At 40.6% G+C, this 19,225-nt stretch overlaps 1 protein-coding gene across 9 annotated transcripts in view; it reads left to right on the top strand.

Annotated features, from left to right (window-relative positions):
* Positions 1–18,225, top strand: part of PLCE1 (phospholipase C epsilon 1) — a 298,532-nt gene extending 280,307 nt beyond the window's left edge. For all 9 annotated transcript variants that reach the window (XM_023642294.2, XM_070261759.1, XM_023642288.2 and 6 more), the window contains 8 exons: positions 701–962; positions 2,991–3,109; positions 6,867–6,995; positions 8,093–8,302; positions 12,403–12,561; positions 14,011–14,229; positions 14,562–14,774; positions 16,805–18,225. In XM_023642294.2, the coding sequence (XP_023498062.1) occupies positions 701–962; positions 2,991–3,109; positions 6,867–6,995; positions 8,093–8,302; positions 12,403–12,561; positions 14,011–14,229; positions 14,562–14,750 (1,287 nt within the window). In that variant the 3' untranslated portion in view covers positions 14,751–14,774; positions 16,805–18,225. The remainder of the gene's footprint in view (positions 1–700; positions 963–2,990; positions 3,110–6,866; positions 6,996–8,092; positions 8,303–12,402; positions 12,562–14,010; positions 14,230–14,561; positions 14,775–16,804) is intronic.
* The last annotated feature ends 1,000 nt before the right edge of the window (positions 18,226–19,225 follow it).

Genomic DNA, 19,225 nt, shown 5'->3' with positions numbered 1-19,225 from the left:
CCTTTTAGCTAGACTCGAGTATAGCTTCATGTTTACAGAGGCTATGAATTAATTTTTAACAATATTCCCTGTGACTTGCTCCAAAACTACACAATTCAAGAAAAAGACTTTGAAGTTGTAAAATACACACCTAAAACATTTTGGGGCTGGCCCGGTGGTGTAGTTGTTAAAATTCGCACCCTCCACTTCGGCGGCCCAGGGTTCTCAGGTTCGGATCCTGGGCACGGACCTAGCACTGCTCATCAAGTCGCTCTGTGGCAGCGTCCCACGTAAAATAGAGGAAGAGTGGCACAGCTTGGCTCAGGGACAATCTTCCTCACGAAAACAAAACAAAAAAAATATACACCTAAAACATTTTGAACAGAACGTAACAAATCTGTGATGACATCTCTAAGGTCTTCTTTTCTCGAGCCTTCTTGAGAAACTTAATTTCCTCTTAACTGCTTGTTTGAAGATACTTGAACATTTTGACAGTTGAAAGGTTATAGTTAGGCGAATGCTGTTGATAAAACAGACTCACCTGATTCCAGTCACGCGATTCCCTGATCACAATCGTTTACTTCTTAATAAAGCTAAAGCAGCTTTGTTAATCATTCACCTCATCCAACCCAGCGTTGTGTTTCTTCGTGGAGGTGCAGTGCAGAGCTGCCTTTGTTACTTTTGCATCTTCAGTGACTTTGATCTTTTCTTCGCCCCTCAGATTGTCTCTGGTCAAAACGTGTGCCCGAGTAACAGCACGGGAAGCCCGTGTATTGAAGTTGACGTCCTGGGCATGCCCCTGGACAGCTGCCACTTCCGCACGAAGCCCATCCATCGAAATACCCTGAACCCCATGTGGAACGAACAGTTTCTCTTCCGGGTTCACTTTGAAGATCTCGTATTTCTCCGTTTTGCAGTTGTGGAAAACAATAGCTCGGCGGTAACTGCTCAGAGGGTCATTCCACTCAAGGCTTTAAAACGAGGTAGAATAAAGTTGTCAAAATCTTAATAATTCTTGTAGCTAAGTGATGGATGCCCCAGAATTCATTATACTCTTCTCTCTACTTTTGGGTATGTTTGAAATTTTCATATCGAAAAATTTAAATGAGGTAGGGAGAAATAATACAAATTTGAATACTGCTTAAGCACGTCTTGAAAGAGGTTTTTCTTTTACGTTATTCTAAAATCTGAGGTATAGAGGACATCCCTTAGGAGAGATGGCCTCTCCCACCACTGCTGATGTCCGAGGCAGGGGTTCTTGTGCTCTCATTCCCACACGTCCCTTCCCAAGCAGCACCCGCCACACCCCTAGCATTTTTAAAGCAGCAACTGAAGGAAGGAGAGGAAACGGAGAGGAGGGAGGGTTGGGGGTGGTAGTGGCATAAGTGGGCCGAGGTTGGAGTCGGGACCCGGCAGAAGTCCAGTGTCGAAAGCTGAGGATGGGTGTTGGGTGCAGAGAACCCTGAGCAGAGGCCCGAGCTGTTGGCCTGGCAGATCCGTCCTTCATAAGGGACATTGTCAGTACCTCGGATTGGCTTTGCTGTGGCCCTCCAGGAACTTCAGCCTGTCACACCTGTCCAGAATGTCTGTGCATTGCTCCTCAAATGTTGATGTGCAGTGGAGTCACCTGGGCTCTTGGTAGTAAGATGCAGATGCTGATGCAGTAGGTCTGGAGTAGGGCTTCAGGTTCTGCTCTCTAACAAGCTCCCAGGGATGCTGACCCTGCCCATCTGCTTTGAGTACTAGAGTCCTAGTGCGTACTTCCTCCCACAACCACACCTAGACTGCCATCCTCTGAGCACCACAAGCACCTTCTAGTCCCCTATGTTTTCTTCTTTTCCTGTTTCTCTTCTCCACTGTGCAAGTAGCACATGGTCACTGTCTAAGTATGCTCGGGCTGCTATAACAAAATAGCACAGACCAGGTGGCTTAGACAACAGAAATTTATTTTCTCACAGTTCTGGAGGGTGGAAGTCCAGGATCAGGGTGTCAGCAGGTTTGGTTTCTCCTGAGGCCTCTCCCCTTGGCTTGCAGATGGCCACCGACTCACTGCGTTCTCACACGGTCACCCCTCAGTCTGTGAGCACGGCAACCAGTGTCTCTCTCTGTGTGCTAGTCTCTTCTTCTAAGGATATCAGTCGTATTGGAGTGAGGCCCACCCTAATGGCCCGTTTTAACTTCATTACTTCTTTAAAGGCCCTGTGTCCAGATACAGTCGCATTCTGGTGTACTGGGAGTTAGGACTTCAACACATGAATCTTAGGAGGCCACAGTTCAGGTTACAACAGTTATTACAGAAATATGAGGAAGTAGAGAGAAGCAAAACCAATTTTTTTTAATTATCCATTTTTCCATCTCTCCAAAATAATCCCTTTTGGTGTAGATCTTTTGCAGCTTTATTTCTCTGCCCATGTATATACATATTAGCACATAGTAAAAATTTTTAACAAATAGGCTTCCTACTAATCTTAATGTTTTGCAACTTACTGGTTTTCACTTCACTATGTATGTATGTAGTGAACAACTTTTCATGTTAATAGCTGTATATCTTCATTATCACTTTTACTGGGTGCATATTATTCCATTTTATACTTGTACAAACACGGACACTGGAACTTATTTTGCCAACTCTCTGCAGTTGGAATACTTTATTATCACTAAAGCTATTCTAAGATGGAATTTTGTAAAACAGTGACTGTAGAGATGCCTTGATACAAAAATGATCAGGTTTTCTAACTATATTTTGTTTGAATTTAAGATTTTATGTTTGAGCCTAAGTTAGAAACAGTACCTGAAGATGTTAATTACCACTAGGTGGCCAATACTGTCCCCAGGGGCAACATTCTCCTGGTGAAAAGGCATGTATGTGTTGGCTGCATGCCTGTTGCCACCCCCGCCCCCCCTTAAGGTCTTATTTCTGCCTGTCATTTATCGACCTCCCTGGGGTATCTTCTTTGCAGAGTTCTGCAGTGCATGGCTAACAAACTTTTCCCAATTCTGCATTATTCCAGGATATCGACATCTTCAGCTACGAAACCTCCACAATGAAATCTTGGAGATCTCCAGTTTATTCATAAACAGCAGAAGGATGGAAGAAAATTCCTCCAGCAATACTGTGCCGTCCTCTTTGGTAATTAAGTTCTATTTCACTCAATATGTTGGCGAGGATTGCTACGCTGGAGGTAGGCTTTCTGGTGGTACAGGAACATGGTCAGTTAGAGTCACTAATTAGGTAGCTATGGATATAATCATAATAATAATGGCTGACACTTGACACTTTCTAAGTTCTTTACATATATACTGACTCACTTAATCCTCTCAATAACTTCATGAAATAGCTATTAGTATCATCTCCACTTCACAGATGAGGAAGGTAAGAGCTGAGTACATCTGACGTCACATAGCTGTAAACCCAAGTTCATCTAGTGCCAAAGCCCATACTCTTAACAGGAACAGTACAGTGTCTGCCAGGGAAGTGAGGCAAAATAACAACACGGGGAAAAGGCTAATTAAGCAAAGCCTTCTGGGAAGCATCTTGATACTTCTGGAAACTTCAGGTTGGACCAGGAAAATCCTTTGCTTCTTCAGTGGTCCAGGGGCAGATGTCACAGGTGAGCAGTGTTGGGGTGAGCAGCCAGGTGCTGCTGGGGATACGTACCTTGCACCCCGGCACGTGGGGAGAGGCAGAGTCTGTGCTCTTGGGTTACCTCTTTACATGTTTGATCGTCTGATCACTGTTGTGTCAACCTTATGCTTCAACGTAGTCCTAACAACCCTTGAAAAGGCGCCTTATATGCTCAAAGTGGTGCTGGCTTGACCACTGCCACTGCTGCCTCTAAATAGCCCTGCTGTCTTTTCTGCTTCTCTTTCACTTACCTTGTCAGTTTCTTCTCTCTCTGTCCCTGACCTTGTTTTCTTAGGTTCTCCTCTTTTTTCCTTCAATGCTTGGCCAAGGTTGAGAAGGGCACTTTGGCCAAGGTGGAGGGAGGTATTGCCTCCACCTTGTGCAGAGGACAGGGAAGTAGGCACGGGGTGCCTGGTACCTAAGAGCAGGAATCAGATGTCTTCAGAAGGGCAACAAAGGGTTTACTGCCCAATTCTGGGATGGTTGCCCTCAGTACCTAATAGGGCTGAAGATTCTACACATGCTGTGAATGAATCATTCTTCCTCACAACACTTCTGACACCAAACGTGTGATGTCTGTTCATACACTACTTCTCTGACTCTCTGCCACCAGCTCAGTGTCCTACCTTAGATCCCACAAGTTAAGGGCTCAGTCTCACAAGACTGACCCTGCTTCAGGTGCCAGTTGCAAGTCCCAGGTTATCCCTGGTACTTCTGACAGATCAGCTATATATTCAAGAGGTTCCCACAACCCCCTTCTCAGGTTCAGTAATTTGTAGAATGACTCACAGAACTTAGGAAAGTGCTTTACTTACCATTACTGATTTATTATAAAGGATACAACTCAGAAACAGCCAAATGGAAGAGCTACATAGGGCGAGGTATGGGGGAGAGGGGGCTCAGAGCCTCCATGCCTTCCCTGGGCCTACCACCCTTGCAGCATCTCCATGTGTTCACCAACCCAGAAGCTCTCAGAACCCCATCTTTTGGGGGTTTATATGAAGAGTTCATTGCCTAGGCATGATTGAGTACATCATTGGCCATTGGTGCTTAACTCAATCCCCAGCTCCTTTCCCCTCCCTGGAAATCGGGAGGTGGGGCTGAACATTCCAACCATGGTCTCTCTGGTGACCAGGTCTCATCCTAGAGCTACCTAGGGGCCTCCAGCCATCAGTCATCTCATTAGCATACAGAAAACACTCATCACTCCAGAGATTCCAATGGTTTTAGGAGACGTGTGCCAGGAACCACAAAGACCAAATATTTATTTTTTATTATATCACACCATGCCATCCTTGGTATATCCCAGGCAGGATTATATATGCTTAGTAAACATGTGGTCTTTGACATTGAAAGTCATCACCCTTCATTGTTCAAGCCAAAAACTGAAGATCATCCTAGACTTCTCTCTCTCCCTCTCATCACCCCACTTAAGACTTGGTAATTCTGTCTCCTTAGTATCTTTCAAATCCATTCATGTCTATCCAACCCTACTGCCTTGGCCCTCATTCATTCTCACCTGGTTTGTGGCAGTGGGTTCTTAACTGGTCTCGCTCCCTTCTGAGCTAATCTCCCTCTGTCCTCCTTTAGGGCCCCCTAGACAGATTTACCCCAAACTTAATCTGCTGATGTCACTTGTCTATTAAAAAACCTTTTTTGGTTCTCCATTGCTTTCAGGATAAAGTTTATAAGTAAGTGGGCTTGGAAGAGACTGGGAAAGCAGAGAGCTCATGGGTTGTTTAAAGGGGCAGCTGCTACCCTGCTCTCACTTCCAGCAGCTTGTTGCCATGCAGCATCACCAGATCTTTTGGTTTTCCAGAGAGTCAGGACATCTGGATTTATGTAAATGTTCGCAACTATTTCAACTTTTTAAAAATATAATGCAGGCTAAACCATACAAGTAAAATGTGTGCATTTTATGGTATTCAAGTCATATCTCAATAAAATTGATTAAATAATAAAAATAGATTGTGCAAGCATAACAAAACAGCAAACCTCTTCTCCCACCCTCCAAGTAAAAATAAAATGTATGATAAACAAAACACTTAGACCATTTTGCCCATTTCTATCTAAATTTTCTAGCCAGTTAGAAAAAAAAGACATACATGATTGTGCTCTTGCTTGCATCTCCAGCCTTTTCCTCTCCCACACTTCAGTCACAGAACTCACTGAGGTTCCCAGAATGCTCTGCTGTAGGCTCCCTCTAAGTCTTTGCACACAGGCTACACCAGTATTTGGGATGTTCTTGTCCCACTCTTCATCTGCCAAGTCACCCTGGACCTTGAAGATTTAGTTCAGATGATACCATTTTCAGGAAGCACTCTGACTTCCTCCAAACCTGGGATAGACCCCCTTCTCTGGGTTCCCAAGGACCTTCCATGCTTCTTACAATTGTCCACTTTCTCTTCTAGCTGTTTCTTTCAACTGAGAGTCCTTAAGTCCCATTTCTCTCTGAATCCCCAGGGCCAGGCATAATGCTGGATTCACTATCAGCCCTCCATAAATTATTTTTTATGGTCACATGCCACATAATGATGTTTCGGTCAACAACCGACTATATATATGACATTGGTTCCATAAGATTAGTACCATATAGCCTCGCTGTGTAGTAGTCTATACCATCTAGGTTTGTGTAAGTGCACTCTATGATGTTCTCACAATGATGAAATTGCCTGATGAGACATTTCTCAGAGTGTACCCCTGTTGTTAAGCTACACATGACTGTGTTTTGAATGAATGACTGTATCTTAAGATACAAAATGCTCAAATAGTTGTGAGTTACACACCTCCCCAGTTCTTCCTACTGGAAATGCTTTGTGTATTATAATTATTTGTGTGCTTTGACAGTGAGCTCCCTAAGGCCAGAATATTTTATTTATCATCTTACCATCCAAAATTCTAGCCCCATGCCCTGAAGAAAGATGGAACTCAATAGACACTGCTGAATATCAGTTAACAAATAAGGACCAACATACATTTCAGATAATATGTCCCCTAATTATGATGGAAAGAGACATTGTTATTTAAAATAAATTAATATTTTGGTGGTATGCTACTAAATATCCTCAGTAGGCCATGAAGGAAGACGCACCATTGCCTCTTCAATCACAAAAAGATGCATCAGGCTATAAAAGGATGCCATTCTTTTGCATTTACATGTCCCTGTACATACTTCTAAGAACTAACACCTCTGTATTGAATATAGCCTAGAGATAATCTGAGAATGAGGATGAATGAGAAACCATGTGATCTTCCTTGACAGATGTTTAATACAGAAGAAAGAAAATGTTTGCAGACTCACAGAGTCACGGTGCATGGGGTCCCTGGTCCAGAGCCCTTTACTGTTTTCTCTATAAATGGAGGCACAAAGGCAAAGCAGCTTCTCCAGCAAGTAAGTCCACTAAGCCTTTTGTCAGTAACCTGTACAATCTGAGTGTGAAAGAATACATCAGTAAGAGTAACTATAATGACAGCTAGTGTTTATTGAGTCTTGTAATGTGACCGTGTTATACTTTATAACCAGAGCCTCAATCATAAAACAAAACAAAATTAAGAAGTTGTTAGTCTTACTGTTCCCATTTTATAGCTGGGGGAACTGAGTCTCCAAGTGGTTAAATATCTTACCCAACACTTCACAGCCAATAAGTGTTAAAAGCAGACCTCAGCCCCAAATCTGTCTGGCTCCTGAGCCTTGTCTCAGCTACTCTGTTTGACGGCCCAGCGTCAGTAGCCAACAAAGAAAACAGGCCTCTAGGCATACTTCAAGAGTTTATTGAAAGGAGAATTCTCAGGAACTTAGATCAGATGAGATTCGAAGATGATTATTTCCAACATAAGAAAAAGAGATTATTTTCGTAAAAGTTGGACTAGGTTCTTTGCCCTCAGTCCTATGTTGCAAGATTACAAAGAGCTAAATTCATAGATTGAAAGATCTAAAGTTTTTAATTCAGTAGGAGCTCTCATTCCAGCACTGGGAAAAATAGTTATGCTGTCTGGGGATTGTGAATAAATTGTGTCGTTGCCCAGAATGGACATAAACAATCCTTTTTGGACATAAGAGAATTCTTCAATCTTCCAAAAGAATTATGCAACACTGCAGAGTAGGTTTCATTTATAAATTGCACATCAAACCTATCTGAACACTGTGGAAGTGGACTTTTTTTTTTTTAAGATTGGCACCTGAGCTAACATCTGTTGCCAATCTTCTTTTTTTTCCTTCTTCTTCTCCCCAAAGTCCCCCAGTACATAGCTGTATATTCTAGCTGTGAGTGCCTCTGGTTGTGCTATGTGGGATGCCACGTCAGCATGGCCTGATGAGCGGCACCATGTCCACACCCAGGATCCAAACCAGCAAAACCCTGGGCTGCTGACTGGAGCATGCGAACTTAACCACTCGGCCACGGGGCCGGCCCCAGTAGACTTGTTTTGAATTAAAGTTTTGCCCACTCCTCAGAGGTGCGCCTAAATTTGCCTTTGATTTTTCTTTAGATTCTGGCCACTGAACAAGACACCAAACCTATTGCCACAGACTATTTTTTGATGGAAGAAAAATATTTCATATCTAAAGAAAAGAATGAATGCAGGAAACAACCCTTCCAGAGAGCCATTGGTCCAGAAGAAGAGATCATGCAGATTTTAAGCAGCTGGTTTCCAGAAGAAGGATATGTTGGCAGGATTGTCTTGAAAACCCAGCAGGAAGTAAGTGTGTCCTGGCGCAGCCTACACAGTAACGCTCGGTTTGTAATTAACCGCCTCACCACTGGCCACCTCCCTCAAATTCAGAATTCCTTGTAATTGCAACTTGGTTTATATTATGCATCTTAAATGAATGTGGAGGAATGATTTTATTTTTCTGCACATATTCAGAATGTTGTCTCTAAGTTAAAGAAATTCCGTCTAAAAATCATCCCCTATAAAACAAAGGGAGCAAGAACTCAAAGGATTCCTCGTGCATGTCGTCAGCGCTGGGTCAGCATTTTGTCTGTGCGCGTGAGAAGACCTCGTGGTGCGGGCCACAGTACCGTGGGATGGAAAGCCTGTAGGCATTTTGCATTTTGGGATCGGATGTCTTCCTGTTAGTGCCTGTTTAAGTTTTAGTTAATGAAACGTTCTGTGCTTATAAGTAAAATAAGAGTAGTTCTTTGAAAACATTCCATAACTTCACACAAAGTAAGACTCATTCTCAGCTTTTGTCAGAAGTTGTAAAAAATTATAATGTTCACCAATATTCCTGTGATCCTTCCCATAAAGGAAACAATACGACAACTGCCCTGTCAGCTCCAGATGGGTTGGCTCCTGTTGGGGTTTGTTGATGGGGCACTTTTTTTTTCTTAATAAACTGATAAGAACACCCTTAGTGCCATTTTTGAAAATGACATATAAGGTCATCGTTCCAGCATAGACAGTCATGCCTCATGATATGTCAATAGTGACGCAATTGAGTCAGCTCAACAGTCTGATTAAACGAATATTTATTGAGCACCTCATCTGTGCCGGGCCCTGTTCTGGGCACATGATCTGCTCCTTTTGGGCATGTAAGAGAGCCTGAGTGGTAAAATTTCCATCGGTGGCCTATGCTTGCTGGGACACAATACAGACGATAAAGAGCCTATTTTCAGCATCATGTTACTTTTTCACTCTCTACTTAACTGTGAACATGGCCTGCAGCCTCTACAGAACTCCGACATCTCCTCTGGGAACCAGAGCCACTGCCTTCCCTTCTAACCTTGTCTTAGGCCATAAAAGGACACTTCATTTAAGCAAAGAAATGTAAGTGTCTCCCCAGCCTTCTCTCCCTATCAGACATACAAATTGCTAAGACAGAGAAAAAGCAGTTCCAGTAATAATAGCTTTATGAGAAGATATCAGAGGGCTTAGCTGGACTTTTGAAGCCATCTTTAATTTCTCTCTAAATTTTTTTCCTATTTATAATTGTCTTTTGCACCTGTATAAAAAGTATGGGAAAATCTCAGTGAATAAGTGAATTTTTTAAACCATATGTTTGCGTAATGATTTACAGTGTTTAAAGCTCTCCCTCACTCACTATTTTGAATGATCTCGTGAAGTAATGGAAACCATTTGCACGTAAGGAAACTGAGGTTCAGAGAGGTTAAATTGTGACACGGTCAGTAGTAGAAAGAACTCGTCTTATGGCTTCCAGGTGAGTGTTCTTTCCACCATCCTGTGCTGCCCAGGCTGGAGTGGTGTCAGTCTTCGTGGATCATCCGCACCCAGGCAGTGGGCAAGAGGAAAGACAAGCCAGCTATTGAGTGTCACAAAGGGACTTCATCGTATGGTTGGAAGGCCTTGGGAGGTGAGGGATGCCCATATGCAGTTCTAAATGTACATGACAATGGGCAGTAGAGACGTCAGGAATAAATGTCTAATAAAACTGGTGGAAGAGAAGACTTTTGAGAAAAAGGAAAGCAAATTAGAAGGGAAGGCTAACAAGAATTTTCTGATGTGTAGAATATAGCAAGTTCTCTTTGATATGCCTTTGTTGGGAGGAGATTTTTTAAATGACTGAACTATAGCTCAAAAGATACCCAACCACATTTAATGCATCTAGGTTTCCCTGGTGCATAGTAACACACAATAACTGTTTACTGCTTGAATAAATGAATTCAGTAATTATTGTATGTTAGCAGACACTAGCATAGCTGATAGATTTGGACTATATGTATTTCCATTCATTTTACTCTGTGGAACTAGTAAGATAATGTAAGCAGCTTGCTCATGTGTTAAAAGTCCCCAAACTGCTATCTGTGACCTCTGATCTCTCCTGCCCTCTTTTTGTAGTTTTCTTGTCTCCTGGGCTCTCAGGCTGTCAGGTATCACTTCTTCCCACAGTCACTATGCCCCCTCTGATACCTGCTGGCCTTGAAATCAGACAAACCTGGCTCTGCCACAAATTAGATGATCCTGGACAGCTCATCTGACTTCTGTAAATGTCCCTAATTCATAAATCTATAATGGAAACTACCCTGCTTGATTCAAAAAGATGATCGTGAGACTCATGCCAAACATGTAGACAAAACGTAGAAAAATACTTAGTAAGTTATAAAGGACAATGCAAGTAAGAGTTGTTATGGTCATGATAATATGTGGCTTCTATTGCAGCTGAAAACTCCTTAAAAATAAATAAGCTCTGAGTGAGGCTCTAAAGAGCTCTGAGAAGTAATGCTTAGTGCATGGGGGTTGGGATATTTTATGTGGCAACTTAGAACCTTTCTTGCTTTTTTCTTGCTTGCTTGCTTCCTGGTTTTCAGGACTCTGAGATTATATATTACGTCATGTGAGTTACCACCCAACCCCACTCTCTGATTGGTTAAATATATGATGATCGGTGCAGTGACATATTATGCTGCAGAATCTCCAGGAATTGACATGAAATGAACACCACAGTCTTTTAACTGGGGAGAACAAACAAGTTGTAGAACAGTATATGCAGTAGAGTATGATCTCATTTTATGTAATAGACAATAACTCTCCCTCCAACCCATAATATAATGAATGAGGTCCAAAAACTTCAGTCATGTAAATTGTAGGGACCATGATTACAAGATTGATGAAATGATTGGGGCGAGCCTGTGCAGCTGGTTGGCAAGCTCCAGGAGCCAGTTCTTTCCGGTGCTGGCTGCAGTTTGGCGCCACCTGGTGGCAGTTATCCATTCTGCCTTTAATATCAATGGGGACAATTCTGAGTCCTGTGGCTGGTTGGAACCTCCAGGATAGGACAGCAATTCTTGGATTTTTCTGGGTAGTTAGCACCTTTCAGTGGCCTGATCTGAGATTAGGCTAGGAGAATGCTAGGGATCGGAGGATGTTCCTGCCAAAATGCTCACTTCCTGAGCTGAGGCTGCCTATTGTTTACTTGCCTTGCCTCTCCTTCCCCTTCATGCCTCCCCCTTGGAGAAGACAACTGTAATACCCTCATTTGAGAATGGACCTAACAAAGAACTGGGTATCATTGTATATATTTCTTCACATACACAAAAATACACTTATATATCCATAGCAGATGTTTATGATATATAACCTAGTAACAGTGGGTTTTTTGTGAAGAGTAAGATGGGAGAGAGAAGGAAAAATGGTGAGACTGGGGGAAAGTTTGCCTTTTTATTGATATATTTCTTTACTGTTTGAAAATTTTTAATAAGAACGTATCTATAGATATATCTAACTAAATATATAATATGTATAATTATATATGTAAAATTCACTAAAAGCCAACAGCCACTTAACCTGATGACCAATTCTCATAACTATTGAGAATTTTTTCAATATTTATTTCAGTGTTACTTACCTCCAGTCATTGTTTTAGCCTTTTCACTGTAGGTTTTGAAATGTCAATTTTGCATGTTTCACATTTCAGATGTCTAGCATTTCTTAAGTACTCAAGGTTTGTGTGGGACTGGGTGGGATTTCTCTTAAATGTAATTTACTGTGTTCTTATTTGGCTTTTGGTAATTGGCAAAATGGTATGTTATCTTCTTACAAATTTATCTACAGCTGACTTGGACACAAAATTCACAGCTAATAGGAGATCTACTGGCTTGTTCTGGGCCAGACTTTATCAGCCTGTCAACATCAGCAGAAATACTTACAGTCCTTTCTTGCTCTCAGAAGACATGTAAAGCCTTTTAAAATAGTTTATGAAATATTAACTAGCGTATGAAATTTAAAGCTAAGAAGTTGTTCCCACATTGCCAAGATCCATCTCAAATTTTTGCTAGTTTTCTTTCCTTATTCTATATGATCTTGCCATTTACTCAGACTTTTAATCTTTTCTAACATAGAACCTAGAAGAGAAAAACATTGTTCCAGAGGACAAGGAGGTGATCCTGAGCTCGGAGGAGGAGAGCTTCTTTGTCCAAGTGCACGACGTTTCTCCGGAGCAACCTCGAACAGTCATCAAAGCGCCTCGAGTCAGCACGGCGCAGGACGTCATTCAGCAGGTGAAGGCCTCGCCCTCCTCACCTCAGTCCTTTCCTCAGTGGAAACAATTGGGACAGATCCTATGTCTATGCGCTGACAGCTCATTAGTTCATTCCTTCACTTACCTAGGAACTACTATGAGTCTGACTACCTATGAAGCACTGATAATAATGGACTTAATGAGACGGCTCTGCAGAGTAGTAATTTCATTGTCCCAGAAATGCCTAAGCCAATACCTAATGATTATTGACCAATGATCTCTCAAGAGTCCTTCAGAGGACATGCAGGAAGCCTACTCTGATACTCTCCCCTCCTCCAGCTCATGCTTCTTTGTGTACATGGTTTCAGAGAACTGTACTGCCCTCCTTCGAAGCCTTGTCCTGGTTGGCATCCATTAAACACCCGTTTGAGAAGTGGTATATCATAATGCTTAACAGCACAGACTCTAGAGCAGCTTGCTGCAGGTTCAAGTCCCAGGTCTACTTACTAGCTCCGAGATCTGGGGCAAGTCGTTTAACCATCTGTGCCTTAGTAACAGTGGTTAGCTGGTAAACTGGCTCTCTTTAAAAAAAGAAAAAGAAGCCCTGATTTGTAGCATTTGCCAATTTCTGTTGTGCAAATACTCCCACCACGTCTGATTTCACTAGCCCATTCCAGTTGGCTCCAGCATACTAGAATGTGGTACGTTACCACATAGATAACATGGAAATACTGTAATAGTACTTTCTTCACAGAGTTGTTGTGAAGATTAAGTAAGTAAATATATGTAAGGTGCACAATGCCTAGCATATGGTGACTACTTAAGTGCTATTTGCTATTCTTATTACATGATAATTTGGTTAATATTAGCCTAGTAATAGACTTTGAACTCCAAGAAGGCCCAGAAATATGTTTCCTTTGTTCATCTTTGTCTCTCCAAAGTCTAATACAATATCTGGGACATACTAGGTTCTTACTAAACATTTGATGAGTGAATAAATGCACAAATGAAAGATAATCTTGTACTCAATGAGCAGTGAGACCAGGTAAGTTCTAAAATGCTTTCAACATCCAACACTGATGAAGTGGCACAGAGACTCCTGAGGGTCAGGATTCTGTCCCTCACTGTCTGCATGACCTTCATGTCTGAGCTTTGGGGCATGCAGAAAATCCACTTCAAGTCTTTATTCTATTACTTATTAACTGCGCATCCTCTGGAATCTGCCTAACTTCTATAAGCTTAAGTTTCCTTGTCTGAAAATGGGGATAATACCTAAATCATGGACTGGTGTGAAGCTAAATGCAGTAACGTGGGAAAGTACATTATAAGATACAACTATGCAAATCTAAGAGGAGGAGATGAAGTGACCTGAAAGATCCCCTCCTTCTCTAAAAGTCGGTGACATTTTTCCCCCTTAAAGTTTCATTGAGAATGAATCCAAATATTGGAGATACTGTCTTTATTCAGTTGATCATAACTTATCTTTCAGACCTTATGCAAAGCCAAATATTCCTATAGCATCCTGAGCAACCCCAACCCAAGTGACTATGTGCTTTTGGAAGAGGTAGTGAAAGACACGACCAACAAGAAGTCTTCTACCCCGAAGTCCTCCCAGCGGGTCCTTTTGGATCAGGAGTGTGTGTTTCAAGCACAAAGCAAGTGGAAAGGTGCAGGAAAATTCATCCTTAAGCTAAAGGAGCAGGTACAGGTAAAGTTCAAGGTTATTTCACTCTCTTCACAAATAATTTGATATTCATGACTACACTGTGTAATCAAATGTGGGAGTTAGTGAAATCTAGAAGGTTTCTGAGTCAAGGAATTTAGCTGGGAGAAAACTGTCTGGCTTTGTTTTCACTATGTGAAAAGAAATGCATTCCCCTCCGTGGTTAAGGAGTCCTGAGATGAGTGTCCATCAGCCCTTCTTTCCAAAGCTCTACGTACTAGAGAGGGAAGAAGAAAGGGCTCTTTCTGATATAGGGTCATGTGATTGAGGACTCTGGCTTTAACCTGATACCAGTGGAAGGTTCTTTTTTCCCACAGGCATCCCGAGAAGACAAAAGAAAAGGCATATCTTTTGCCAGTGAATTCAAGAAGCTCACCAAGTCAACTAAACAGCCCCGAGGACTCACATCGCCTTCTCAGGTCTTGGCCTCAGAAAGTGTCCAAAACAAGGAGGAGAAGCCTGTGGGCAGCTTGTCCTCCAGTGACACGACAGACTATCGACAGTGACCAAGGGTGGCGTGTTTTACCCAGGTATATACTGAGTCACTGCACCATTCCAAAACAGGTCCACTTAACTACTTCGCAAGGCATAGTTTGTACAGTATCTTTTGTCTTTCCAAGAGGAGGATGTCCCCTGAAGGCAAGTAGGAATGGTACCTTAAACCAGGAAAAGGGCTCTGAAGACATATGTACCTTCAGCATTATCATTTTAGACCTCCTTATTTTATAGATAACTAAACAAAGGCCCCAAGAGGACAACCAACTTGACCAAACTACTACAAGAGCCTTATTTCACAGACATAGACCTAGCTTAATTACAACTCACATGAACATTCTTGAAGGGCTGCTTTGTGTCATTCAGCTTTCGTTCCTTTGGATTTCTAGTTTTATGTTATTTTAATTTAGGTTTGATTTAGCCTCAACAACCTCAACTTCTTCTGCCATAATTAAAAAATAAAAATCTGGTATTCAGGCTGTGTTGGTTAAAAACAAAATAAAAAAGCAAAATAACATAGCCTCGATCTTGAAACTGCAGTAAATGAGGCCTTTGGTTGCCAAGCTACTGCTTGGTACCGAGTAAATTTCATTCTATCTTAAAACAAATTATTTATATGGAAGCTGAATTAAAAAAGAAAAAAAATTTTGAGGAAACCGAACCTAGATTTCTTCTGTTCACTTAGTTTCTTAACGAACCCAAGGGATTATTAAAGCTGACTTTTCACCTGTTTCTCTGTAGTTCTAAGATGTAAAATTCACAAGAGACCAACAGCATAGGGAGACCCTGCTGCTTATTCTGCAGAGCTTCATCATCTGTCTTCACGACAAATCAGGAATTCCTTACATAGACTTGTAGAAGCTCACAATTAAAGAATTAATTGATACCTCCTGACAAGGCCAAATTTGGTTTGTAACAGACCCAAAGAAGACCTAATACATCGAGCCCGTGTTTCTACATTTGAGGGACTCCTAAAATAATTGGTGTTCCATACTATACTTACAAAGCTCTTTCAAAACAACAGACAAGGCCAAACACAGGAAACCGCCCCTTTCGTCTGCATATCCTGCTATTCTGAGAGATTCGAGCTTGTTTAGGTTCTACATGTAAAGACTCATCAGAAAGAAATTTAAAGTATTGTCTTCTATATCAAGAGCTTAGCATCAAATAAATCACAAGTGTGATAATGTTATACACACCTCTATATTATAACCTCCATAATGATAAAGTGAAATTACACTGCACATTAAGGAGCCCTCATTGTGCTACCAGATTACATTAAGTACATAAGAATACAACTCCACTAGAAATTTGACTTAAAAATAATATGCTTGCTATAATGAGCATTACTAATTGCTTAAATTTTAGGTGAGTAGGGAGGGAGGTGGTGATCTAGATGAGTGCCTTTGCACTCAGTTTTCCCACAGCAAGCAGACATTGGGAAGCATTCAGCTGACCTCAGCTTGGCTTAAACTTGGGAAGCTTCTCTTTAAAAATATCCATTGGTGCAACTATAGGAATATATATCCCATGTTATGAACTCCTTTACAAATGGTGTTTCCAAGAAAGAGCACTTGTGAAAAACCAAGGGCCTTTCTGTGTATGCTCATAAGAAAGCAAGTTTAGTATTTTTATTGCTTTCTGAGTGACATATTTCATGTTATTTGTTCTAAAATTTTCACCTCTAAAGTTTCAAGGGTTACCCCTTAATAACCGAAGAATTTCTGAACAAGTAATTATCTACCTTACTGTTATCTGAAGTAATAAATACAGTTGTTGAAGGAATTCCATCTTTTTTAAAAAGCTGAACGGTTTATTTGATTGTGCTTTAAAAAAAATCTTTCTAAAAATGTGGTGTTCCAGGGCAGAAATAGCCTAACTTTCCACCTCCTGGAACATCATGTTATAACCTTGTGAGTTTATAAGAAATAGTCTCTCCCCCAAACGCAGTCACCAGAGCTGTGGGTTTCTGCTGGGTGAACAACACTAAACTCTTGCTACACTGTAAATGTTTCTGCTCCTTCATTTTAAATGTACTAATAAGTCTATGTATACAACTTTACAGGTGATATCTTTGGCAAGAAGTTAAAGTCAAGAGCGAACATGGTGGAAACAAATGTAATTTCTTTATTTTCATTAGACTTAAACTGGAAATTGATGATTTCTGAACTGAAGGCTTCTTCACACATGATGTGAGGTCTACACTGAGGAAAAGCAAAATGGCACAGGGCTAGCTGCCAACCAATTTCCTGATGAATGAAGCAAAGAAACCCAGGAGATTGCCATTTTACAAATGTCAACAGTTGGAAAAAACAATTGCTAAGCTAGCAATAATTGACTTAGACCAAGGGTCAGCAAACTTTGTCTGTAAAGGGCCAGATAGTAAATATTTTAGGCTTACTGGCCATATGGTCTCTGTTGCAACTATTCAACTCAGCTGTTGTAGCGCAAAAGCAGCCACAGACAATATATACACGAATGAGCATGGCTCTGTTCCAATAAAACTTTACAGGCACTGAAATTAGAATTTCATATAATCTTGACGTCACAAATCCTCTTCTGTTTTTTTTTTCCAATCATTTAAAAACATTTGAAAACTATTTTTAGTTCAAGAGCCATAGTAAAACAGGTGGCAGGCTGGATTTGGCCAAAGGGCCATAGTTTGCTGACCTGACTTAGAAAATTGGGAACAAGAGGCACAGGGGTCTGAAAACAAGCAAGCTAGTTTAGCTGCACATTTTATGGCTGAGAATTGGAAGCTTTTGGGCATTGCAAATGTAAATATGTCCTGTAAGATTCATTAAAAGTAATTCAATGTAGTTTCTGTATTGTGTACCATAGTGAACTCTTCTTTAGGAATTCTTTTTACATACAGAATAATACTGGGTTGTTTTTTTTTAAGTTTATTGCTTATATATTCACAGAGTATTCCACTTTTGTTTTTCACAAAATGGGTTTAGAATGATGTATAATGTAATATCTACTGAGTTGTGACATCTTAACAAGAAACTTAACCTGTTTTTTAAAGCAAAAGTAGACTGAGTTGGTGTTTATTTATTTTTCAAAGTTTGTACTGACACTGTACTTATATATTTATTATACATAGCTTTCTTGGTATTGCTTATGGATTAGAAATATTAGTGGTTCTGTCTCACTATTTGAAGACAAATCTCCTAAAAAAGAAAATGTATGCTCTGAATACCTGAAATGGGCCAGAATTTCATGTGAAAAAAGCTTCATTTGCATTTCTGATTAATTGAAGAGCTATTGATTCAAGTCATACTTGCCATTTAATGTAAATTATTTTTAAAATCTTGCTGTATAAAACTATCATGTAAGTGTAAAGGATTCTTATTCTTTGTATGAAGCAAATTAAGACTTAAAATGAAATGTGTTCCTCTGAAGTAAAATCTAAATTTTATCTTTCTATTAAAATTCAAGACATTTTTCTTCAAATTATAAAACACAGTAAAAATCTTAACCTTTGCTTTGAGAAGTTTTTTGCCAATTATAAAAATAAGTAAACAATTCCCTAGTTCTTTGCAATTCTAAAAACAGAAGTGTTAAAAATACAGCACACACAGCTTTCATGTTATGGAAGTTCTTACTGACTCAAAGTCTTAATGCTGGAAGAAGCACCATTTGCTTGTTGATAGAATGCAGGCTATTCCAGTTTGATGTATTTTGTACACTGCTACAGGTTTCTTTAAAGCAATCAGTGTATAACAAATGCACAATGCTGCCCCATTTTTAAAAATATTCCAGAGACACTGTATCAAGCTTCTATAAACTCAGAGGCATTTTTTCCTCTGGTTTGGCATACTATCTATTGAAAAGCAAGTTACTGGTCTAACTGGCTAGAGTCAAAATGAAAACTATGCAGAGTAACGAGATGCACAGCAAGAAGGGTCTCTCCAGGTTTATCATCTGGCCTTGACTCTTTCCAAGCTCCTCCCCACCTGACCCCACAGCCTTTAACATAGCTGATTCGGCCACAGAACAAAATCTGAAGCTTGCCGGGAGACTGAACGTGACACTAGGTTTTAGTAAGTGAGTGTTTTAACAACAGCCTATTTGCCTCTGTTGCAACCCAACTTGGTTGGCCATTCCATTTTGAGGCTATTCATTCCATTCTATTGTATTGAGTTCTTGGGGTTTTAGGAAGGATACGTTGCTCAAAAATGTAAAAGGTCCCGCTCTTCTATTACAACTAACCAGCACAACCCCATGTTTGCCAAAAACATGAAATTTTTATTTATAGCTTATCTGCATTACACAGCTATATTAGTATACCAAATGAAAGAAATTATCCTATTATTTAGAATGTATCTAAAACAGCCACCCAAACTATACCCATCACCACTTCACTTCATACTTTTCAGACTACTAAAAACCCAGGTAGCAAACGTTTATCAGTAAAGCTGATATGGAAAAGAATCTCAATATGCAAGCTGGGTTTATTACAAGATTCTGAGGAAAAATATTT

Source organism: Equus caballus, chromosome 1, assembly GCF_041296265.1.
Source record: "Equus caballus isolate H_3958 breed thoroughbred chromosome 1, TB-T2T, whole genome shotgun sequence".
Lineage (NCBI taxonomy): Eukaryota > Metazoa > Chordata > Mammalia > Perissodactyla > Equidae > Equus > Equus caballus.
The sequence above is the reverse complement of the archived record's forward strand: the minus strand, read 5'-3'. Positions and strand labels throughout refer to the sequence as shown.